Here is a 26,036-nt window from a genome sequence, read left to right as displayed (position 1 = left end):
CAGCCGTGTGGGTGTACAGCACGAACCGAATAAAGGACACTGAGCCAGACATCGTGGTCCAGTCGTTTATTACACTGGTGTCGGAAGTGCAACGGCATGTCGAAACAAGTGAGGAAGAAAGTTAATCCGGCGCCTGCATCGGCTTCTTCGTCCGACGACGACGAACTCCCTCCAACCACGGATCCTGTTGGGGTGGTGGAGGAGAGCCCGGCTGAGGCGACCACGGAAACGGGAGTGGAGGATGTTGGCGCGGTGGCGGGTCCGTCGACATCATCAGACGCGGATCAACGATGGCAAGCGATGGCGGTACAACTGGAGGCACTTAAGGACGTCCTGGCGCATCTATGCCATCTCGTCGCGCCAGGGACGATGGATGATGCAAGTGGTGCTCCGCGGGCCGCCACGTTGCCTGTCCTGCCGCCGCCATTGCCCACGCGGCAAGAGGCCGCCATTTTGCGCGCTCCGTGGCGCCAAACCGCCATCTTGGCCACGCCGCGGGCCGACGCCATTTTGAATTTGCCATCACAACCACCACCATTGGAAGACGGCGGGAAGAGGAGTCGGAGTCGCCACCTTACAACGGTTAAAGAATTTTCCGTCGGTGGGGACTGGAGCGCGTTCGCCTGCAGCTTCTTGGCGGCGGTACGCACAGCAAGATGGACCGATGCGGAGGCTTTGGAGGTGTTGCCGACTCTCCTGGACGACGAATCTGTCCGATTCTTCCGTTCCATAACGACCGATAAGAAGGCAACTTTATGTGGTGTTTTTCAAGAAATGGCCGATGCTTATGAGCCACCAGATGATGCGCATCGGCGATTCGCTCAACGACAACGAGCACCAGAGGAGTCGCCCGTGGCATTCAGGGGTGCGGTGCTGGAGCTGGCCATGGCAGCTTATCCTGAGACGCCACAGGACCTGCTCGAGCCTCTCATATTAGGGAAAATGTTGGAGCTGTCTCGGGATCTAGGGATCCCCATGCCTGTGTGTGGGCATGAGAAGCTAACTTCCCGGACGGCTGCTAAGTGTCTCGATGCGCAATTCAACCTCCGTCGCTGGAAACAAGTGACGGCGTGGACGGGGGGGCCCGTCAAAGAAGGGGATGCGCTGGGGTGGAACCCTGCGCAGGCTGTCTATGTTCCGGATGACCGGGGCCCTCAACAACTGACGGCCGCCTCCGCTCCATGGACGGGACGCGGCGGGCCGAGACCGCGCGCGGCGCTACCAGAACGGGGCCGTCAGGAGGCGAGGCCTGCGCTTCGGCGCAACGAGGCCGAATGTTTCCGCTGCGGGCGTAGGGGCCACTACGCCAGAGACTGCTGGGCCCGCTTCCCGGCTCCGCCGCAGCAGGAGGCCTCGGCACCGGTCAAGTCGGCTAAAGATCCTCCGAAACAGGCATGTCGGCACGCACCAGACACTCGGCAAGGCTTTACACCTCACCCATCACCATCGTTGCGCCATCCTAACGTTGTGGTTAAAGCATGCCCTTCGACGGGGCCTTGTCGCTCGGTCACGCAATGGCGCAAGTTGGCACGGAGAGTCGTCGCGGCCGCTACGGGCTCGTCCACGGTACCGGGGTCTATACAAGGGGTGGACGTACGCATTTTGGTCGACTCCGGCGCGTCTGCGACTATTATTTCGGATGTCATTTTTCATCTGTTGGGCATCCCGCCGGGGGCTGTGCGTCCGGTTTATGGGTCGTGCGTCGCTGCCAACGGGGGTAGCATGGGTATCGTGGGTCAGGTGGATGCTAAGATATCTATTGGGGATGTGTCGGCCTCGGGTGTTGTGTTGATATCGAGATCTTTGGCGGTTCCTTGTTTGTTAGGCACCGATTTTTTGGCTAAGATGCCCATTTTGATCAAAATCAATGAGAATTGTATTGAACTGCCGGGGGGCCGTCAAATCTCGTTTCTGCCGTCGCCCTGGGGGCGACCTGCTTCGGCCGTACAAGTGCAGGCGCTGTCCGTCGCATCTGTGGACATCCCACCTGGTACACAGATGCTTATACCCTTGCGGTATCGGAAGCCCCTGCCTGATCGGCTAGGAGCAGTAGGGGTCTTGTTGTCACCGTCCGCCGCGATAACAACCGGGTTGGCGTTAGTGGGGGCACAGACCATCGTCCGGCCGGATCAATTACCGTTTTTACAGGTGCTTAATGCGGGGGGAGAAAACGTCCGTGTCCCGGCCGGTACGGTTGTGGCACATGCCACTACGGCGTTTGCGACCCATGATTGTCCACATAGCCGGGGAGTTGTTGCTGGGGTTTCCGAGCCAAGGAGTTCGGATGATCGTTGGGTTGCTCATTTATGTGACGAAAATTCTTCCCTGTCCATGGAGCAACGTGGTGCGCTGCGTAAATTGTTGTTGACATATTCCGATGTGTTCAGCTCCGATGATTTGGATTTGGGCCGCACTTCGTTGCTTTACCATCACATTGAGACGGGCGATGCTGCCCCTATTCGATTAAATTCGCATCGGATGAGTCCTGCGGAGCGAGAACACGTACGGGGGGCAGTGGAAGACATGTTGGCTGCGGACATTATATCGCCATCTAACAGCCCATGGGGCGCTCCAGTCGTCTTGGTTAAGAAGAAGGATGGCAAATTGCGATTTTGTGTTGATTTCCGCAAATTGAATAAGATATCGGTGGCAGATGCGTACCCCCTGCCGCGTATGGATGACTCCCTCGACGCATTGTCGGGGGCTAAGTTCTTTTCCACACTGGACCTCTCTTCGGGATTTTGGCAGCTTCCCCTTGACGAGTCCTCACGGGAGAAAACCGCATTCCGTACGCCGCAAGGGTTATTTCAATTCAACTGTCTCCCGATGGGATTGAATGCGGCCCCTGCTACATTTCAAAGATTGATGGAGCTCGTTTTGACGGGGTTGCAGTGGGAGACATGTCTTATATATTTGGACGATATCATTGTCTTCAGCCGCACATTTGATGAACATTTGGCGCGGCTGGAGACAGTGTTCAAGAGGATGCGTTCTGCCAAATTGAAATTCAAACCAAAGAAATGTCACATACTGCAACGGTCCGTCCGCTATTTGGGGCACATTGTGAGTGCTGAGGGAGTGTCCACAGATCCGGAAAAGACGGCGTGCGTCCGGGATTGGCCGACTCCGGCCACCGTGGGGGATGTTCGGCGGTTTTTGGGATTTGCCTCGTATTACCGAAGATTTGTGCCGGGTTTTGCGACGATTGCGAGGCCCTTGCATCTCCTTACGGGTAAAGGACGGAAATTTGTTTGGGGACAGCCGGAGGAGGCGGCCTTTCGGAGTCTGCGTGATCTATTGGCCACGGCCCCAACATTGGATTATCCCGATTTCGATCACCCATTCATTCTTGATACGGACGCGAGTGACACAGGTATTGGGGCGGTGTTATCACAGTCTAAAGGGGGTGTAGAGCGTGTCGTGGCGTATGGTAGCCGAGTCTTGTCTCCTGCGGAAACCCGCTACTGTGTCACTCGCAGAGAACTATTGGCGGTTGTTTTTTTCTTACGGCAATTTCGACCATACCTCTACGGTCGTTCTTTTATTGTGCGTACGGATCATGCGGCCTTGCAATATGCCCTTAAAATTGACCAGCCATCCGGACAGTTGGCACGTTGGTTGGACACGCTACAGGAATTTTCCTTCCAAATTCAACATCGGAAGGGAGTGCGCCATGCGAACGCTGACGCACTTTCCAGATTACCGCGGCGCGCCCCTTGTAAATGTGAGTCGGGGACGCATAGGTGTTCGCCGATTCCAAACCCCCCTCAGCCGCTTACGTTGGCCGTCGAGAAGTCGGACACTCCGATGGAACCGGGACCGGCTGACGGGGTTTTGAATCTGCCGCGGTCTGTCTGGATCCGGGAACAGATGATGGATGAGTCATTGGTGTCCTTGCGGAAGCGGTCTGCTAAGGACAATGGGAGTCCGAGTACGGCTGTGGGGCCGCAAACCGCTCTCCGAGATGGTCTGCTTATGTGGCGGGAGGGGTTCCAGGAACGTTGGCGCCTGGTGGTACCAACGTCCTTGCGATTCGAGTTGATTAGAACCCTCCATTGTGACACTCTCTTACATTTAGGGGTGCAGAAGACCTTGTTGACGTTGCAACGTCATTATTTTTGGCACGGCATGGCGACAGATGTCGTAGGGCACGTGCGCGCGTGCCCTGCGTGTGCACGACGTAAGCCGCCGAAACATCCTTACGTGCCGCCTCTCCAGTCGATTCAGGTGTCTCGAGTCAATGAATTGGTGGCACTGGACATATTGGGACCTTTTCCACCATCGGCGAGGGGTAATAAATATTTGCTGGTAGGGGTTGAGTACCTCTCCCGTTGGCCGATGGCCTGGCCGTTGCCCGATCAGTCGGCCGCGGCCATTACCGACGCCTTTTTGTTTGGGTATATTATGGATAAGGGGGCGCCTGAGAGACTCCTCACGGACCAGGGCAGGAATTTCTCTTCTAAATTATTGGCGGAAGTGTGCGCGGGCCTTGGGACTAAGAAAGTACGGACATCCCCATACCATCCGCAGACGGATGGTATGGTTGAACGGCTGAACAGGACATTGTCTGCCATGCTTTGCCATACCGTGAGTGAACAACAATCAGATTGGGATCTGCACATCCCCGGGGTGCTTTCGGCGTACAGGATGACGCCTCATGCGGCTACAGGATATTCGCCGTTTTACCTTATGTATGGTCGGGAAAACGTGCCGCCGGTGGATGTGCAATTGGGAACTGGGGTGAAGGGACCTCGTAAACCACTTCCTGAATACATTCAGGACACGGTTCGCCGAGTCACGGAGGCGCGGGAGAATGCCCGCGTGGCTACGGCCAAAGCCCAGGCCCGGAACGAGCGATATGCGCGACGGTCTGAGGGGGAGTGCCCTTGGAAGGTTGGGGACCTAGCCTGGCTTCATTGTCCACAGGTACGTCCGGGGACCTCGCCGAAATTGCACAAACCCTGGCATGGTCCCGTACGCCTCATTGCGGTTCCCAACCCACAGTCAGCACGCGTCCAGATTGGGTCTCGTCGCTGGGTTGTGCATACGTCGCGCTTGAAACCATATGTTGCTCCCTTACATGATGCGTCATCCCCCAATGTTGCCTTGCCGGGGTCTGTTGCTGCTGACTCTCCCCTGCCTGCGTCCATTGATCTTGCTAGAGCGCCTGTCGTACCTGTTCCAGACAGGCCGGCCGTGACATTGCGGGGGACGAGGGGCCCTGCTCGGAGGACGCCTGCCAGGTCTGCGGGACCTTCGAGCCCTGCAGCCCTTCCGACCCAGCTGCGGGCACGGTCACAGGACAAGCCCAAGACTAACTCTTTAGAGACACGGGACGGCGGTGGACTTCCAGCTGCGACAGGGGGATTACCCCCTGTCATTCCTCGACTTTCATCGCGTTCCCGTTCTGCGAGTGGGCCGCCGACCGTCCGGGACGGGCCGGCGACCCGCACACGTTCCAAATCGCTTACGTTTCGTTGATTGTTGTTGTCTTGTTATTTTTTTCTTACAGTTGTATTTATTGCATGCTTTTTGTACGTTCGTTGATGTTAATTGCGTTGTTGTTGTTGTTCTTGCTGTTACATTGTATGCTTAGTGTCCTTTAGGGGGGGAAGCTCGGTTCGCCGCATTACGATTTGCTATTGGTCAGCCGAGGTCGGCTGGGATTTTTCTACGGGGGAGGGTGGTGTAATGCGGGCGTAAGCGACCTTCCGGATGTGACGTCACGGGGGGTGGAGTCATGTGACGTGGGGGGAAGGTTCGGGTCTATAAGCGGGTAAACCGGAAGGGGAAGGCAGTCGGGGTGTGAGCGGAAAAGAGTGAGGCCACGCGGGCGAGTGTGGAGAGGGGGGGGCGCCGACGGCCATCGGGAGCCAACCCCGAAGATAAGAGGAAGCTGCGGAGTGGTGTGCAGCTGCAGAGGAGACAGCCAGAAGGGCTGCGTGTTAGAGGCAGCGGTGTGGCTGCCAGGAGGAGCTGCGGAGAGAGAGAGAGAGAGGGCTGCGTGTTAGAGGCAGCGGTGTGGCTGCCAGGAGGAGCTGCGGAGAGAGAGAGAGACAGCACGAGGCTGTCAGAGCTGCGGAGGGAGAGAGGAGTTGCAGCGAGTACAGCCAAGGGGGGCTGTGTGAGAGAAACAGCAGCGGAGCTGCTGTTGTGGATCGGGCCGACATTGGAGTCAGCACCGTGGAGAAGCTACAGAGTAAAGACAGCCGTGTGGGTGTACAGCACGAACCGAATAAAGGACACTGAGCCAGACATCGTGGTCCAGTCGTTTATTACACATGTAAAGGTGTGGGGAGGACTTCTTCGTGCAACGATAACACTGGTCAACACACTTTTTCTGGCATAAGGTCTTCCAACGGTTTTAATGTAATTTTGAGGCGCTGATTCCAAATCTGGCATCAGTTTTTGTCTATCACATCAGGTTGTTGAGATAGCAAATATTGCATTTTCAATAAAAACTGCAGAAGAAAAATATTAAATAAATGTGGATATCTACATAAAATTATATTATAAACACACTATCCTAAAAATACAGCGCCATATTTTAACACTAAAGCAGTCACTGACTCGCAACAACTTGCAATCATAAGTGACAAAGTTAATTTCGGGTAAAATCAATGAAAATGGGGTATGCCGATAGCATAAACATGAGATGTGATAGAGCAAATCTGAGATCACATTTGGAATCAGCACCCTGAAATTAGTCTAAAACAGCTGCAAAAGTCCAGGCCAGAAAAAATTGTTTTTTGTTGTTGTTGACCAGTGTAATAAAAACGACGGTGGCTACTGCTTTGGGGTAGATCCTTCGTTTCCTCTTGATATGCAAATTCCTTTGTCAAGGCGCCCAGCTTATATATATGCTCCAAGCTTATATATTTGCTCCAAGCTCGTGTGCTGTTTCATTCAGACTCTGTCGCCTCGACGGACCTGGTTTTCACCTGAGGACGGCTGCTTGCGTTGTGGCCGAAACGTCGTGAGAATTATTTTATTGTTTTATTTTTATTATTTTATTACTTCCCTTCTACGTGACGACTTTACCGAAAGAACCAAGAAGATGAATCCCTGCAGTCACGAAAGCTTTAAATCGAAATTTAGATCCTTCGTTGTCAAGGGGGGTGGGGGGAGGGGGAGAGACTTCCTTGCGTCCGACTCGTGCCGGTCTTACGGGTAAGGCAGCGGCGGCGTCGTCACCACGGGAGGACAGACGCACAGAGACGGTGCCCCCCGGGAATTGAAGCTCGAACTCCCACCCCCCGCCCCAAGGGGAATCTGCGTGGACGAACGCAGAGCGGCTTCCAGCGGGAGAGTGCGACAAACAACAACAAAAAATTAACCCGTAAAAACAAAGTTTTTCACTATAAATCCTTCATATGCGTGGCATCGATTTTATTTTATTATTCATTTCTGTTTTTCTTGAGTAAGAGTTTCATTTTTATCACATTGGTATTTTAAATTAAATATGCATTTTTTTCCCCCTAAAAAGTGGAACATTTTGGAAAAAATTTTTCACGAAAATAAATTGTCACGCACAACGAGTCTGTGTGCAAAATGTCAGCTCCATTGGATCACGGGAAGTGGGTTCAAAAACGACCGAAAGATTTGCACGGTCGTAAACGCGCAAGCAAGCAAGCAAGTGAGCTTAATATAAAGGATTTAAAAACGGGAGCGTTGATGCGATGGCTCGTCGAGATAAGAGGCTTTATGTAAAATTGTCTCACGGAGCGCTTGATATCTTGATAGATGTTGTTTATGGGTTGTTTTTGTTTAAACAGACGAGATAAAAGGCTTTGTGGGTCTCGTGTCCACCTTCGCCTCGCCCATCACACTTTCACACACACACACCCAACCAGGCTGCAAATTATTCCACTTTTCGTGGACAGGCGGAATGGATTGAAATTGTTTTCACCGCTACGCGGATGAAACGCGGCTGCACGTGTCCTTTGTGCCCGGACAAGATGTAGCCTTCTCGACTCCTCGGAAAAAATGCACTTTGGTGTGTGTTGGGAGGGCCCTCATAGTTGAGAAGCGGTTGTGGAGCGGGTTAGCGCTGCGCTACGAACCCAGCGACCCAAATTCGAGTCTCGCTCGCGGCCAACACCGGTGACGATTTTATCTGGACCGGCGCTGGGCGTCCTCTAGGTCCACTCAGCCTCATGTGAGAAGCTGGCGCAGTATCTAACAAAAAAAATCGCCACTGGGGAGACAAAGGCGGCCGGGTGTGGTGCTGTGACCACCCACCTCGTGTGCCGCGCCGGCCTTCATAGGTGCTAGTCGCTAACAGCACTTGCCCCAACAGTCTGTTGCAGGCTATACGGGGGATTTGTCACAGTAGCGTACGAGTGCAGGTCGTGAATGGCGACTAAGGTTGGCAGGAACGTCTCGATAGATGGCTTATATATGTGAGCCATTCAACACAAATTCTTCAGTGTAACACAGAGAAAGCAAGCTTGAGAAATTGAGTTTTATTTATTTCTTCATCGGGTTAGAATCAAACGCCGTGGCAACATTTTGCTTCAGCGTTTGCACAAACAAACACAAACACACGCACGAGAGAGACCGACACACGCAGTGAGTAGCGCAGTGCGTGCAAAAGCCTCGGGGCGCGTTCATCAACGTGCGCTGTCGCTTCCAACGCCGACCAAAAACAAAAGGGGGAAAAAATCACCACCATACACATTCGAGCGACCTTATTCTACCCAAGAGGAAACAATATTATTTAATTTGAGAAGTTAAAAAATATATAAAAAAGGATTAAAAATAACAGACAAACCCAACCTGGCACGATTTGTATAAGCACTAACGACCTTTGAAAGAATTCGATTAGCAAATCGCAAAGGCTGCGTTTTTTGCGATTTGAAAAGTCCTATTACTTTCTTATTGGAATTGTTTTATTTTTTTATTATTACGACTTTATTTCACTTAATGATTATTCTATGTTTGTTTGTTCTATTTCAATTAAAACATTTTAATAAATGCATTTTGGAAGCAAATCATATCTTTTAAGTTCTCATCCTTGCATTAGAATATACAGTATAGAGCAATTCATGTTTCGATGGTATCACGTGTTTTAAATCTATTATACAGTGAATATTGAACTGAAACTTGACTTTTAAAAAAATAATCGATAATCAAATCGCAATATATCAGAAAAATCGTAATTTGATATTTTCCCCAAATCGTTCAGCCCTACCTTGAAGTAGAAGTTACAAAGTATATAGATATATAAAAAATATCTAAAAAATATATAAAAAAACACCACAGCAATGTCATTGAAAGTTCACGTCTGCTGGCTCCTGTGCCGTTTTGTGCGGGAGCCCCGCGGGGTCTATGGGGTGGTAGGGTGGTGTGGGGTCTTGGTGGGATGTGGTGGGGTGTGGTGGCCTTCATAAGTGCTGCTCGCTAACAGCACTTGCCCCAACAGTCTGTTAAGGCTACACGGGGGGTGGGAGGGTCTTTGTCTTTGTGGAGGTGGCAGGGGGTGGAGGGAGGGGGAGAATGGCGTGGAAGGGATGTCGGGGTGCGATCTTTGCTCTGCGACTGTCTGACAAACCAACAACCCCCCCTCCTCCTCCTCCAACCTCTCTCTCCCCATGCTGAGCAGATGTTGTATGAAGCCAGGAAACCTTCGGAGGGAGGTACCCCTCCCCACCACCACATCCTGGACCCCCCACCACCACCACACCACCCGGTGTCGCTTGCACTACAATCGGTCAAACCGCACCTCCTCCATCACCACCTCCACGTCCTCCATCACCACAATCACCACTACACTCCCCCAGCTCGCGATGCCCTTCCCAATACTTGCGCTGGACAGCTGACCAGACACAGCCCACTTACACCGATGGAGAAGAACTCGGATGCATGCCGTCAGCGCCAAATGTAATATGTATAACAAATATTTTAACAAAAACATTCTCTGCATCAGGGCTCTCCTGTTGGGAGTTATGTGCCGTGTACTTGAGCGATGGACAATAACATTTGAGGATTGAAAGACGAAAGTGCGCGGTCTCACAGCATTTGCTCACAGTAACAATTTCGGCGCTTTGTTGTAAAAAAGAAAACAATTTGTACGCAGCACAAAAACAGCCTTAACGTTGCATTAATATGACCGTATTTTTGTAACAAATTCGCAACACTTGACTGACGCTTGTAAATAGCGAGGTAGGTGGCTGGGTGCAAAGGTAGATGGTTGGGTGTTTAGGCGAGACAATGATTGGATTGGTGGGTGAGTAGATGGCTGGTTAGATGAGTTGGTTTATCTATGGTCCTCAAGTCGGTCTGTGGGTAGTTGAGTGAGTCTGTGGGTTGTTACGAATCGGTAGTAAAGCGGGTCTGTAGGTAGCTGAGTGGGATTGAGTGTGTTTGTGGTACGGCTGCGTGTAGTTGTTGATTTGGGAAACCCTTCAATCAATTTAAGAGTATATCCTTGCACTCACACATCATACTGCATTACAAAATTACGACCACTTAAAAAAAAAAATCAACAACAATGTAACAAACCATTAAAATCACCACGAGCAGAAAGATAAAAACGAACGAAGAGACTAAGACTTGGCAGTGTAACTCGCCGACACCCAGGACAGCGTCACTTCCGTGAAGGTCACTCGGTAACTTCCTCACCTTCGGAACCTCTCCTCGCTCAACTCGTCCCGATCCTCCTCCTGCCCCCCCCCTCCCCCCACGGTCAACCCCTTCAAGAACCACGTGGGGGTGCGTGCCCACCCAGAGTTGGACACCCCACGGGGAGAGGGGGGGGGGGGCAAGAGGGGGGAGGGTGGCGGCCTGCGCCGCCCCCCTCCCTCCCCGAGCTCAGCAGCCGGAGATGTCCTTGGGGCGGTTCTTGCGCAGGAATCGCGTGTCGGCCGGGTCGAAGCCCCGCTCCCTGGAGCCGAAGAGAGCCCAGCGCGGGGTGCGCGCCGCGTAGTCGTCCGCCGTGAAGGAGGCGGCGCCCCCGCTCTCGGCGTGCGCGCGCGCCAGCTCCTGGAAGCGCGTGTAGTTGATCCACGTCCACCACTCGCCGTGGCGCTTGAACTGTGGGGAGGGCGCACGCGGTGAAGGTGTGTGAGACGCGGGCTCGACGCGGCACGGATCCTGGGTGACACGGCCTCAACGTGACACAATCTCAATGTGACATGGCCTCAACGTGACAGGTCTCAACACAGCCCCAATGTGACACGGCCTCAACGTGAGCTCACCTCCACTGATGGTCCCAGTGTAGTGGTGGACATCACACATACCCCAAGGTTTGAACAAGTGTCTTCACAATCGACCTGTCACGATTAATCGATCCACCAAGTGAAATCGATGCTTCGGCTCGTTCTACTTGGATCAAATCGTACGCGTGCACCGATTATTTGCAATTCATGCAAATTATTTGTGGACCAACGGAGCAAACAACACTACAAACGAGACCGAAACAAACAAAGCGCAATATCCGCCGTTGCGATAATTGAATCGATTTTGCGAACCCGAGATTGCGATGATTGGTTGAATTTTTTTTTTGTCTGCAGGAGTGAATCGCTGCAAGCCCCACTTCGCGGGTTTCCTGGTCACTTCGCAATTCAATTCGTCGAACCCAAAGTGATGATTGCGTCGATCTCCCACCGGGATCTCAACGTGCGCCCTAACGACCGTGCTCTTTGACCACAGCAGCGCCGTCCCATCGCCGGCGAGAACCACAACCTCCGCTGCAAAGCAAGTCTGCTTCAGTTGCCATCGCTATCGCCGCTCGTGTTCACGAGCGATTCATACCAGGGGTCTGAGAACTACCGTATTACACGCACACATGCGGACACAGAGACAATGACCCCCCCCCCCACCCTCGCATATAGCCTCAATTGACTATTGGGGGAAGTGCTGTTAGCGAGCGCCTGTAAAGGCAAACAACCACGCCCGCCGCCTTTGTCTCCCCAGTGGCGATGGTTTTTACGCACGGCATCGGGTACTAATTTAAGGCTGAGTTGAACTAGGGAAGGCGCAGGAGCGGTTCAGGTATTTGCCACTGATAGTGGCCGTGAGCAAGAATGGGAACGCAGGTCGCCGGGTTCGTAGCGCAGTGCGCTGACCACTACGCTGCCGCTCCGCGTATACATACAGACACAAAGACAAAGATCCTCTGTATAGACTTAGTAGACTGTAGGGGCAAGTGCTGTTAGCGAGCACCTATGAAGGCCGGCACGGCACACGAGGGGGTGGGTGGCCAGCACCACGCCCGGCTACGTTTGTCTCCCCAGTGGCGATGTTTACACACTGCACCAGGTACTCATTTGAGGCTGAGTCGACCTAAGGGAGGCCCAGGACCGGTTCAATAATCGTCACTGGTGGTTGACCATGAGCGGGATTTGAACTTGGGTCGCAGGGGTTTGTCGCTCAGCGTAGCGCTAACCGCTGCACTGCCGCTCGCCACGTGCACACAAAAGACAAAGATCCCCCGTATAGACTTAACAGACTGTAGGGGCAAGTGCTGTTTACGAGCACCTATTAAGGCCGGCACGGCACACGAGGGGGTGGGTGGCCAGCACCACGCCCGGCCACGTTTGTCTCCCCAGTGGCGATGTTTACACACTGCACCAGATACTCATTTGAGGCTGATTCGACCTAGGGGAGGCCCAGGACCGGTTCAATAATCGTCACTGGTGGTTGACCATGAGCGGGATTTGAACTCGAGTCGCAGGGGTTTGTCGCGCAGCGTAGCGCTAACCGCTGCACTACCGCTCGCCACATGCACACGCACACACACGCGCACAGACATAAACGCAGACGCACAAACTCGTGTCACCAAGCACTCTTCACGTATGACAACCGCGCTGAATGTGATGTTTTGACGGAGATAAACGAAGGAAGCTGTGAATGTATCAATCTGGCGACGTGACTCTGGTGCCAGGGGGAGGGGGGGGAGTCGGTGGCGTTCCGCGTGTTGGTGTACCGACCGCGCAACTTAGTCACAACATTTCATGCGAGGTCTCTTTAATTAGCAATTAAGGACACTAACACGACAGCCTAATTCTGATTCATGTGAAAATTAGCAAACACCTCTGTGCAAAGTAGTAACAAAGTCTTAATTGCTTCATATTTGTTTGCCATGCAAGCAAACGTTTCCAATGTGATGGTTACCCACAGAACGTGAGACGCAGGAAACGTAAAAGGGAAGGCCATTCAGGATTGAATGAGAAGAATATTTGTTCTAGATTTGAAGTTTTCGTGACTGCAAGGATTCATACTCTTTTTTCGGTAAAGTCACGTAGGTAAAAAAATAAATAAATTAAAAGAACTAAATTAAATCACGACGTTTCGGGCGCAACACAAGCATCCTTCTTCAGGTGGGGACAACGTAGCGAAAGCACAACCGCTTAAGTGTGTCTAAGAGATGGCTGTGACGAGGAATTATATAGTTGTGGGGGAAGGAGGGGGGGGGGACATGGTGAGTGTGGGGGGGGGGGGCGGGGTGTGGGCTGGGAGGTAATGCATGGAGTTCAAACTGAAGCTTTGTGATGCAGGGGCGGAAGTAGATAAGAAAGCTAAGTTAAGCCATCCTTTGTTATGCTGCAGTATTTAATTATTTTTTACCTAGAATATTTGTTTTTTATTATGGTGAGAATAGATGTGGGTACGAAGAGAGTAAAGCAACAGCAAAGAACGAGGGGTGAATGAGTGCAAGAGTGAATGAACGGGTGAATGAGAGAGTGAGAGCGTGCAGGACGATTGTTGCCAAGTGAAGGTACGAGAGATCGGGTCGCAAGGTGAATGAATCATGAAGGAGCGGTGTGGCACTCAAAAAAAAACATCTTACCGTGCACCGGTTTAAACGCTTAAAAATACTAATGCATCGCTCGCTCAAAATGCTCTGCATGGTGCCCATGTTGTTGTGGAACAAATTAAATGACCCACTTTTACCCGAAGCCGCTCGATTATCCAACACTTCGCTCTTTTTGTTATCGATTGCCAGCGAAGCTAACAACAGCGGACACGAGCGAGGGACAATCTGGAGCAGCGCATTCTCGGCCAATAATCGCTCTATGGAGCCTTTCATGCAAGCGCACGAAGATAATATACACGTCCAGAAGGTGCAAAAATTAACCAATAACATTACCAACTAGTGATTGCAGTGCGTTACAACCCAACTGTATACAGTCACTGTGAACAGAAGATGACATTTAAAGGCGTCTTCTTCTTTCGTATGGCATGTAAGTAGCAGTTTGTAGAGACGATGTCATAGTTGAATAGTAAGACCATTCAACCAATCCAAGGCGGCAGTAGACGCTGTATGGATTGCAGCGAAACCGCCATGGATGGCGTAACTCGTCGGTGATGCGTTTGATGGTTTGGGCTTTACCACAATTTCCAGATTGGTGAATCTTTGATTTTACATTTCTGGAACAGCGCGGTACGCCTCATCTCCCGTGCTGCGTCCGAGCGCGGATCAGCGTGGGCTCCACAGCCGTCGCGAGAGAGAGAATCGAGGCACTATCCACGGTCGGGTCCTCAACGATATTTGTGTTTGCCAACGTTCGTAGCCGCGTCACCATTTCAGACCACGGTCTGAAGGGTGAGCTCACGGTCATCGATGATAGACAAGATGGCAGCGACGTTTTGGTGGGAAGAATGGTATTCCGTGCCAGCTTGCCCTGCTTTCCGCAATCAGCTTCTGTGCTCGTGACAGGGAGTCTCGGAGGTCAACTCGGCCTGAAGCAAGCAACCTCGAGATGACGCGACGAACATGAATCAAATTAAAAGTACACACAATGTGGGCTTCCAGTGGGGTTCAATGCAGCCTTAAATGAGAACCCAATTAGCAGGCAACGGGACGTTCCACCTCACCTCGCGATTTGACGACACGAATCAAGAGTCGCAGTCTTGGTTCAAGAATCTATAACATTTTTTTAAAAACGGATTAATGCAAGGCCGTAGCCATGGAGTCAACATTGGGGGGGACCAAATCTTCCAGGGGGTCTAGGGTCCCCCCCCCCCTAGAAAAAAAATCTAAATTTGAATAAAATGCTGCCATTTCCTGCCTAAAATATTTTTAAAACTCACTAACACATGGGATGGACTTTTTAATTATTTTTTCAATAATGTAAAATTGTGTATTGTATTACATTGCTCTGTTTTTTTCTTTTTTACCTTTTCTTGTTTCATTGTATGTAATGACAGAGATTAGGGATTTATAAAGTACAACCATAACCACAATCATATGAACAGAAATCTATGCATTGATTTATATGAAGACAAGTCCAGATATTGTGGCCAAGGTTTAGCAAATAGTTGTTTCTATTTACATAGCATAGAAATTCTTATTTTTTTTATATTGTTTATAGCAATATATTGGGGGGGACATTTTGAGCATATTTGAATATTGGGGGGGATTAGTCCCCCCCAATATATATTATAATTACGGCCTTGAATTAACGTAACATGCCTGGGGTCACGCGAATCCAGCAGGTACAACATATCGGGATCGGAAAGAAACGTTTCTCACGCGTATGGCATGACGCATGAGAGAGCGGATATTAATTTAAAAATCAATGCATCGTTACGTGCCTACTAATTAGGTGCTGCCGTCTGCCTCCTCGCCTGTGTGCGCGTTTAATGGGAACGCAACAACTTGGGCGTGCGTCTCGGCGGAGGGAGCGGGCCCGCGTAAACTTTTGAGCGGTGCGGCGGTGGCTTGTTGGAGCTGCGAGAAGCACCGACGGCCCTCGCTGATCGTGAGCTGCGCGGCACGCGCCGGTAATTCCAGCGCGGCACGCGCCGGTAATTCCAGCGCGGCACGCGCCGGTAATTCCAGCGCGGCACGCGCCGGTAATTCCAGCGCGGCACGCGCCGGTAATTCCAGCGCGGCACGCGCCGCCGTGACCGTTACCGCCGTTTGGACGCTGCTTTTCTCACGCAATTAAAACCTCACTGGGAAAGAAAACACAAAAGAACGAATGCTAAACACGAATCTGTCTCAGGTGTTGCTTTTACACAGCATTACGTAGACTCGCCGAGCTGCAAAACGGGTAGGAAATAATCGCGTACAGCCCTTTGTCAATCCACCGCTGGATGAATGCCCTCCGCTCCGCGGTGCCAGTTATGGCAGCTGTTTGAAGTTCGTTGGGGGGGGGGGGGTGGTGGAGGGGGACCGGCACTAGTTCAGATTATCATTCACCACTGATGTTAGCCGTGGTTGGGAATGGAACTCGGGTTTGCAGGATTCTTAGCAAATTGGCACGATCCAATATTATTGGGGCTTTTTTGTTTTATCCGAGTCTCAATACTCCTTAAATGAAGGGGTTCCGCATTAGGATGTTTGGCCAATTCCATTTGAGCACAGGGTTAAATCCCACACGTACGAGTCGGTGATGTTCAAAAGTCCGCACAGATGGGTTTACAAACCCACTTGTTGCACTGGAATCTCCCGGTGGGTTTGCGGGGGTACCACAAATGCGCGTGAACCATCAACTGTTGCCTCCATAATTGCTGGAGAACAGTCGCACGCCACCAAACCCGGCTTCTCTGTGGCCCACGGGTTACCCGTGGAGACATCGCTGTGCCTGTGGCCTCATCATCGGTTGCTTGCCCCTGGCCGGAGCGTAGCGGTTCCCCCAGGAGATGCCGCCAGGCGCCCCCCCCCCCCATCCTGAGCGCACCGCCACGCCGAGCACAATCCGAGTGCTGTGGTGTTTTGACGTCAGCCTCAAGGGTGCGCGTCCACATCAATCGTGGTCTGCCCCAAGGTCGGATCCAGTTCAGGGCTCCGGTGTTAACGGCCGGCGCAAAGGCTGTGGCCTGTGTGCCAATTAACCGGCTGGAGGCTCAACTGGGAGCTCCCTGCCTGTCTGCTGGTGGCTTCCACGAGAGCCCTGTGGTCGGGGAGCCACAAAGAGCTGGGCAGACGTCTTACCCGAGTTTATTGTTGTTGTCAAACATCCAAGTAGCCGCACACAGAGTGCCCTCCACCGGTGCAGTAAATTACAGCCTTCTGCCCAGTAATACTGTGGGTCATCATCAAAGTGCAGTTTGAAGTGGGAGCAGATGCCCCATACGCACAATGCAACATCATTTACACCTCCACCAGGCCCATCCACATGTGAAAATTTGCCTCCTTTTTATTGCAACATTTTTTCAAGAAAACGCCACTCAATAATGAGTGGCGTGACTCCCTGCACGCTTACTAGAGACGTTCCCCCTCTCGTAGGCAGTTCACGGCTCCTATCCGTGCACGCACGCTGCAAGGCAAATCGGCGGGCGCGTGGATGCTGCGTGGAGAGATTTAGCGACACCATTCAAAACAAGATGCCTGGAAACCAGATCTGCTCCACTGAGCCACTGCGTTCATAATTTCACGGGGTGCTTATTTATTGACCACAATGTCCCTCGCCACAATGCAAATCTTAACTGTTATGCGCCATTTGCAGTGGACCTGGCAAACTGCTAAACTGTCTACTGCAATAACCAGGGCAGACAAGCTATTGTAGCGCATATTTTATTTCCTATTTTTAATTTTCTTTACGAGAAGTAAATTTACATCTGAGAGCGAATACAATAGGGGCACTGGAAAAGTTCCAATTGAACATTAATCGCGCAATAATTTTCTCACCGTTGTTATTCACTCCAAAAAAAAAAAAACATTTCAAAAGTCATCCGTTCACCATGCCTTTCTCTAATTATTTCGTCTCATTGTCTCACTACGTCAATAGGGCTCGTCAATTATTGATGCTTTCCTCTCAGGTAATTAACTGCGGAATACAAATCAAGTAAAAATAGTAAAAGCCATTCCCAGGGCTAATCATAGAGGGGGGGGGAGGGGGTGAGGGGCGCGGGTCCCAGGGCAAATCCTACACCGCGTGGGCCTCTCAACGCCTTCACACTAAAACCGGAAGTATTACATCTGATGACGCCGTGACGTCGAAGTGCGGGGGGCCCCCCAAAGCGCGGGGCCCGGGGCAGTCGCCCACGATTCGCCGTGTACCCTAGCACCGGCTCTGGTCATCCCGCTGTAAACGAAGATCTAATTGGCTCCACGCGTTGCGCACTAACAATTACCCCTCTAACAACCACCACGGCAACCTACAAGCACGGCGACAATTACCACAACCGCGATAACAACAATCATCCACCTACACTCAAGCAGGGGTGGGGAACGTCCGGCCCGCGGGCCGTTTAAGGCTCGCGAAATCAATCGGCAGTTCCAGCCATCACATTAGGGGTGAGTAAATGAAATGTTTGACCAAATATAACAGTCTAATCTTTAAGTTGATGATTTTGTATGGCCCGTGAATGATATTATAAATGTCCAAATGGCCCTTGGAAAAAAAAAGGTTCCCCACCCCTGACCTACAGCAACCCCATAGCAGTAACAATGCCCAGGACCAGGGCTAACCAGAGGGGCAACAGCCGCTCTCGTCCCAACTACATCGTGCAAACCACCACGGCAACACCGCATCCACAGCTCACCGCACAATAAAACCAATTACCACGACCACGAACAATTACCACTGGAACCACGATTCAACATGGCAACAATGACCAGAATCGTAACCCACTGTGGAAAATAATTTCCACAACAATACACTGCAGTTACAGTTCAACAGAGCAACAGCAAACACGAGCAGAAACACAAAGAGATTTTAACCACCACCACAACAACAACACTGCAATTACTATCATTATATTGGGTAATTATCAAAGCTCTCCGTTCACTTAGCAGTAATGGCATATGTCGGGGACATATCCCGCCTAAAGTGAGGCCCGAGCATGAAACTACAAAATAAACTCTTTTTATTTTACCAGATAAGGCCCAGTGAGCTGTATAGCTTTTTTTCAGAAGCAACCTGGCCACGAATGATAGCTCAAAGAAGTGGCTGATCATATGGAAATTCATATCAGCCAAATACTCTAAACGCACGTTGATTCTAAATGGGGAGAAACCGGAGGACGCGGAGAAACATTCACGTGACCACAGGGAGAGAGACACACACAAACTCCCAATATACAGGCATCGTCATGGTCTGGATCGAACCCACGACTTCCTGTATACCTGGCGAGGAAGATCACATGTCGCCACCATCGTGGGAGAAAATAACCGGTGCCAAACACCTAAATCTAGGTAAGCCCCTCTCATACGAGGTGATCACACTGAGTACTGCCATCCCCTGGCCCACTCGCATTGCTGCGCCTGCAATACTCGGCATGCTCCGGTGGTCACTTATCCAAGTGCTCAGCCAGGCTCAGCACTTCTTCACTTCCAACATCTGATCATCTAACCCAGCGGGGTCCCAAACTACGGTTATCGAGGCGTCTCGCAGAACGAAAAGCACAGTGCAAGAGCGTGTGTAGCGTGCCGTGACCGAAACGTTTGCCAAAGCACCGCACTTGTTTTATGTCTGTCGGTCGTCTCTATCGTAAAGCGGTAAAACACACGCTCAGGTTGTTGAGGCCGTAACGCCTTAACAACCTGAGCTGCACACTCTGTAACACCATCACACCTGTGGGCCTTCACACAGAGGTAGGCTCGTCTGATGCTGCACCTTTGTTTGCGAACGAGACTTCTACGATGTTGTAAGATTTGTCACACGGTACTTGCGCCTCCTCCTCCTGACTTTGGAGTCACTGGCGGTCACCGATGTTTTTCACGCACCGTGTCACTGGGCATGGGTCCCAGAAAACGATCCGGCTACTCGGATGGGCTGTGAGTTGGGAAAGTTTTGGGAACCGCTTGGTCTGACCCTTCGCCTCTCCCCATGAGAGATGATCCTGATTAGAGCATCTCAAGGATGGCTCCACTTCTAGCGGACGGTGACGGTGACCGAGACTTAACTCTTGAAACGTACAGATGTAACCGCCTTGCCACAACCCAGCTGATGACACCTTTTGGCGTATGAGCGACCTAAGGGGCAACTCATCCAAAGTGTGCTTCAACAACAGTGGCAGATGTTTAAATTCATAAGGGGCTAAATTACTCCGTGTGAACGGGCAATAAAAAATAAGACTGTTTTTAACATCGACTTTAAAACGCGACCTTGACTGTAGTCCATTATAAACTCAGATATGAAATTTAATTAATTGCAACTTTTTTTAATTAATTGTAATGTTAATTTTACTTTTATCAAGGTATTGCCAAAAAATGTCAATATCTCTCATTTTATAGCTTTTTCGACGGTATCGTCATCATCCATGATCAATCGACTGCTGGTTGAAGGTCCTCCCAGGGTGTCACTATCTCTCACATCACTGCAATGTAGTAATCCACCTACACGTGCGCGTGAGCTGATTTCATCACTCCATCTCTCCAGTGGACTTCCTCTGGGGTGCATGCCCTCCTTTGGCTGCCACTCCGATAGCGGTCTTATCCACCAGCCATCATAATCCCTCTAAACTATTCTTATTTTATCAGTTAAGGCACCACTGAGCGACGTAGCACTTTGCCAGAAGCGACCTGGCCGCAAATGATCGGCCACGTGAGACGTCACGAAGTCGCAAAGTGACTTATCACGTGGACGTTTATAGCAGCCAAATTAAGCTAAACGCACGTTGTTTCTAAATGTGGAGGGGAAAAAAGATGGAGGACCCGCGTGAAAAATCCACACGACCACGGGGAGCGCATGCAAACTCCCAACAGGCGTCAGGGTCGGGATCGAACCCACGACCTCCTGTATACCAGGCAAGATCGTTACGAACTCCTATCATTTTTCATTGCTGGAGGGGTTGCCCCCCCTACCTGAAAATCCTGGCTCTGCCATTGGTCCTGCCCAAGCCATCTTTACTTTTCTTCACAGTCATCCAAAGGCATCACAAACGGCAGGTCAGAACGGGTCAAGCGACAGCCCAGCAACGGCCGCTCGTGAAAATTAAGCTTTCCTTCAACTTTAATAGAATAATTAGCGCACATGTCATCTGCAATTACAAAAGCCACTCCTAATCACTTTTGTGTCTCAGCCCAGTGCCCAATAATGTTATATACCGCTCTCTCGCTTTTTTTCGTTCACTCATTTGAATTTGCCGGCAAGCACCGGGGGGGCTACGATTGCCAATTTATTCTGGTGAAAGTTGTCAAGTGGAACTTCTCAATTGCTACGAACCCGGCGACCCGAGTTCAATTCCCGATCACGGCCAACACCAGTGACGATTATCTGAACCGGTCTTGGGTCTCCCCAAGGTCGACTCAGCCTCAAATGAGTACCTGGTGCTGTGTGTAAAAAATCGCCACTTAAGAGACAAAGGCAGCCAGGCATGGTGCTGGCCACCCACCCCCTCGTGTGCTGTGCCGGCCTTCGTAGGTGCTCGCTAACAGCACTTGCCCCAACAGTCTGTTCAGGCTGTAAAGGAAATCCTTGTTTCACTACAGACACATCATTATTTTTTTTACATCAAAATTCATCCTCAGTGTTGACTATCACACACGGTGAGGCTACGAACTTTCTAAAGCACGTTGTACAGAGACGGCCACTCTCACGTGCAACTGCAGGTTAAACGCCGAGGCTGCCAAGAGAACACTTTCTGCACTGCAGCGCGCCGCGTATCACAGCGCCGGGGGTTCAAAACGGCATCACAATAAGCAGAGTTGACATCGCAAAGAATTACCCGCAGGCAAGCGCGGCAGTCAATCGTCAGTCAGTCGGCAGCGCATCTCAAAACCCAGCCATCTCCCAATGCAGGAGCCACAGCAGCTACACAATCCATTACTCAGATTGAAACCCAGTCCTGGTCTTTTTCAAGTAATATATATCTATACACACCCGTGTACGTAAATAACAAAAAAATAAAAACGCACATAGCTGCCCAATGTGTGATGCGTGCCAGTGCACATGTTTACACGGCAACTTCGTCTTTTTTTAATGCAAACTGTCATAGCTCCAATTGTTATGAATGTTGCGTTCGTCGAGTCCATTATGCGGAGAGACAAATGCAAGTAGGGCAAGCGACTTCACGGGGCACAAGCTCTGCGTTGGCGAGTACGCTCTTTTTCTCCGGAATATTCTTTTTTTTTGCTAAAAAAAAAAAGTGCAGCTGTCTCCGCCACCACCACCACCAAAAAAATGTCTGGTGAACAGAAAAAAAACCACACCCCGCATGTGGCAGATATCATCAGACCTCAGCAGTTAGAGAGGGTTTGAAATTGGGTAGTTAAATTACATGGACAGGTGACCACATTGGCTTGCCAGGTATTCATCGGCCTTGTAATGGCTCGCCAAGTTCCGGCACTACAGAACGGGTCTTCATGATTGTTACTGTGCATTTGTGCTGAAAAATGACCAGATTGCACTTTAGCAATGTATTTCGCCCAATCAATCTAGACAGAGTCGTGATTTTGCTGCCAAAAGCCAAACACTCGTTAATGGTAATGGCAAAATATCTCAATACAGGATCCTTGACGAAAAATATGAACACTCAATGAGGCTTTCCTGGGTATATAATTCGCACTTCTTGTTCAGGGAATTCTCCTTATTCTTATTATAAATAGTTGCTTTGTATTTAATTTGTATTGTTGTTGTTGATGATGATGATGCCTTCGCTGATGTTAAACACTTTGGGACCTTAGGGTGAAAGGTTCTACATGAACTCAAGAAATTATTATCACTATTATTATTATTATTAAATTGGGCAAACCACACCAAGGTGATGTGTTTTGTCAATTGCGTGAACATGCGAATCTGGCACTTATGTGCTGTGTTGGTCGTGGTGGGATGTTAACTACCTCGCCTGGTGTACAGGAAGTCGTGGGTTCGATCTCGACCCTGACGCCTGCTGTTGTATATTTGGAGTTTGCATGTTGTTCCCGTGGTCGCGTGGATTTTTCTCCAGGTCCTCCAGCTTTCCCCTCCACATTTAGAAACATCACGCATTCAGAGTATTTGGCTGCTATAAATTTCCACGCGATAAGCCATTTCGTTGAGTTACCATTTGTGGCAAGGTCACTTCTGAAAAATAGCTACAAAGCTCAGTGGGCCTTACCTGGTAAAATAAACACGAGTTAAGTTTGAGTGCAATCTCCTTCGTGTTGATTATTGAAAAAAAAAGTTAAAGTTCAGTTGAGAATATTCTGCCTTCCTTCATGCATTCATTACAAATGCCAGGGGTATCAAACCTTCTTCTTCCTAGCGTTGTTCCCGCTGTGGCACAGGGTCCGCTTTTCGGCATTGTCTTCTCCATTTGGCTCGGTCCAGGGCATCTTCAGGGGATGCGTTGACCGTCTTCACGTCTTCCTTCATTCGATCCATCATCCATCGCTTCTTCGGACGTCCGCGTGGACGGTGGCCCTCTGGCTCAATACGCACGGCAGTCTTGGCCACTGATGACTCTTCACTTCGCATCACATGGCCGTACCACCGAAGCCTTGCCTCAAGCATCTTGTCCGCAATGGGGGCCACACCAAGTCGCTACCAGGGGTATCAAACCAAACTTAACAAAATCGAGACGGTAGGCAAAACAAAACTCCCCCGACAGTCTCCGCTGCCAGACTCAACCAGGCCACACGCGCCGAACGCGACACAAAGACCACGGAGCCGCCCGGCACCGCGCTCCCACCAGGCCCCGCGCTCCCACCAGGCCCCGCGCTCCCACCAGGCCCAGCGCCCCCACCAGGCCCCGCGCTCCCACCAGGCCCCGCGCCCTCACGGCTCGTCAATCGACGATGCCCACCGAACTGGAAGCGAAAGTTGCGGGTGAACTCGGATGCTTTGCTCAGGCCTTGACACGGGGCCGGCAGCCAGAGGCAAGTGTTGTCTCGATGACAAACAAGCCTTCGGACAGCACGATACAAGCAGCGGATTATAAAAGTTCACCGTGAACAAACCCGATAGGTTCCCTGTAAATAACACCTCGAAGATTCATTGCATTGATGGTAGTAGAAAAAAAATACGGGACGGATTTCATGGACTCGTGCGTAGGGCGTCTCGGCGCTTTGTGCCTCGCCCCCAATGATGTCCTCTTCCCCCCCCCCACCATGTGTGCAGATACTACCGACTCTATTGTGTGTAGGGTGTGTAGGTGTATATGATTATATAGTAGATACTACTGACTCTATTGTATGTAGGGTGTGTAGGTGTATATGACTCTATAGTAGACACTACTGACTAGTGTATGTAGGGTAACGAGGTATATACGCCTACAAAATACATTTCTTTTTTTGTGGTGGTGGGGGGTTGACAATTGTTGTAAGCCTGTTGGATCAACTTTATACCCCCACATCTGGTGCTGGGGGGAGGGGGGGTCCACTTTCTATAACTTTTCAATTCAGGCGTTCCGAAAGGCTCTTAGAATTTAGTTGACGGACACAATGGAACGCCGGGCTTTTTATTATAGATGACACGCTCTACGTGAGCCGCAGTCTAATGCATCTTCAATCTATCTGGGCGTCGGGCCTGATTGATTCCTGTGGCACTGATCCAACAAGGTTGTTCTTTTCCCTCCTCCTGTCAGCTACAGATACACTCCGAATACACCCGGGACGAGAATTTCGCTTTAGACACTACGACGCTTGTCGGATTACGACCCATTTGTGTACGGGAAGCACGCCAGCAATCGTGCAGTGCCTCGCGGCACACGCATGTAACGTGTCGTGGGTCAAGAGGCCCAGTGCTTATTGGGCTTCACTTCTTATGGGAGAGTGACAGTTTCGAGTCACATGGGCTGACTCTGGCTGAGGAGACAATGAACGTGAAAACCAATGCTGAGATGTCCTGTGTTAAACAAAGATTCTGCTGAAATTATACACTTTCAAGAAGGCTGTATGGCTGATGGGATTTGTTTAAAAATATAAATAAAAAACTGTTTTGTATTTTAACGCGGAGGAGACAGATACGTGGAGGCGTATGCTTATTTTTAGTTTGTTACATAAATGTAAAAGTCGGTTACACAGTGGGCATCAACGTTTTAAAATACCCTTTTGAAGGTACAGCGACCTCACCAAGTAACATCGCTGGCTGCGTCACCTACGGCTGTGCTCGGTGTGCAATGGGGCTCTGCCCTTCAGGGAACTATACATTGATGCAATGTTCACGTCACGAAACAATCCGTCTCTTAACAGCAGAGGTGGAATATAATTCAGAGTGGGAAAAAAAAGAAGACTTGAGATTTCCCAGGAAAAGTCACGTGGTTTATTTGCTTCACTCAATAAATCGGGAGTGGTGGAGCCAGTGGCGAGGTGAACCGTGGCGAACAGAGTTCGATTCCCAACCACGGCCAACATCGGTGGCGAGTGATTTCAGAGCGCAGCCACTGGCGCCCTCCGCACATCACTAACCCACCCTGACCAGCGTAGTCCAGCAACCGCCATGACCGGCACGGCGTGGGGAGGCCTGCGTTCAAGCAGTGGGTTGACAAAGGGCTGAACACTTATTATGATTACTTGGTTCATGGGGGCTCGCGCGTGCATGCGTGAAGTTACATTGCAAGTGCGGTTGCCGCCCATGCAAGCACACGGAGTAACGTGCGCGTTAGAATCGTTTCATTGATTTTCTCTGCGCCCAGAAATGTACACACGAAACTCTTGATTTACAATAATAATACAGGAACGTGGAGACGTCTATATTGAATACACGGCTTAATGCCAGGTAAGTGCAGTATAGGGTGTTACACGGGAAAAGCCGATATAAAGGTTTGATGGCACGCAATAAAAAGTGCAAAGAAATGCGAGGAAAGCACGGTGGGAGACGTGAAATATGAAAATATACGATGTGGCACTTTGCAGAACAGAGCGTGCTCTAATAATGCTATGTAACACGATTTGTGTTTATAGATGTGTGCCCCGTGTTACAGCAGAACAGCGTGGTGGCAATCTGGAACAGCTGCAGATATGAAAGGTGCCACCGTGCAATGCATTATGGGTTCATTTCATTCAATGCTGCCCCTTGTTGCCCGAGGGCGGCACACGGCAAGCGCGGGAATCTTGTGTCGCCGCCCTCTGCCAACGCTAAGGGTGCGCAGATAAACGATGGTTTGGGTAATTAATTGTACGCTGTCTACGTGACCACACAAGCACACAATCACAAGGCAGACTGGCATCATGTTGGGAGCGCTTGAAGCACTGTTCGCACGTGGGAAGTCCACGATTG

General features: G+C 50.7%; 1 protein-coding gene across 2 annotated transcripts in view; it reads right to left on the bottom strand.

Moving 5' to 3' along the window:
• Positions 1-8,445: 8,445 nt before the first annotated feature.
• LOC144945334 (S-adenosyl-L-methionine-dependent tRNA 4-demethylwyosine synthase TYW1-like) overlaps positions 8,446-26,036 on the bottom strand; it is a 140,320-nt gene continuing 122,729 nt past the window's right edge. For both annotated transcript variants that reach the window (XM_078873779.1, XM_078873781.1), the window contains exon 16: positions 8,446-11,034. In XM_078873779.1, coding sequence (XP_078729905.1) covers positions 10,813-11,034 — 222 coding nt within the window. In that variant the 3' untranslated portion in view covers positions 8,446-10,812. The remainder of the gene's footprint in view (positions 11,035-26,036) is intronic.

The sequence above is a fragment of the Lampetra fluviatilis genome, chromosome 37 (genome assembly GCF_964198595.1).
Source record: "Lampetra fluviatilis chromosome 37, kcLamFluv1.1, whole genome shotgun sequence".
Lineage (NCBI taxonomy): Eukaryota > Metazoa > Chordata > Hyperoartia > Petromyzontiformes > Petromyzontidae > Lampetra > Lampetra fluviatilis.
Note: the sequence above shows the minus strand (reverse complement) of the source record. Positions and strands in the feature narration are given on the sequence as shown.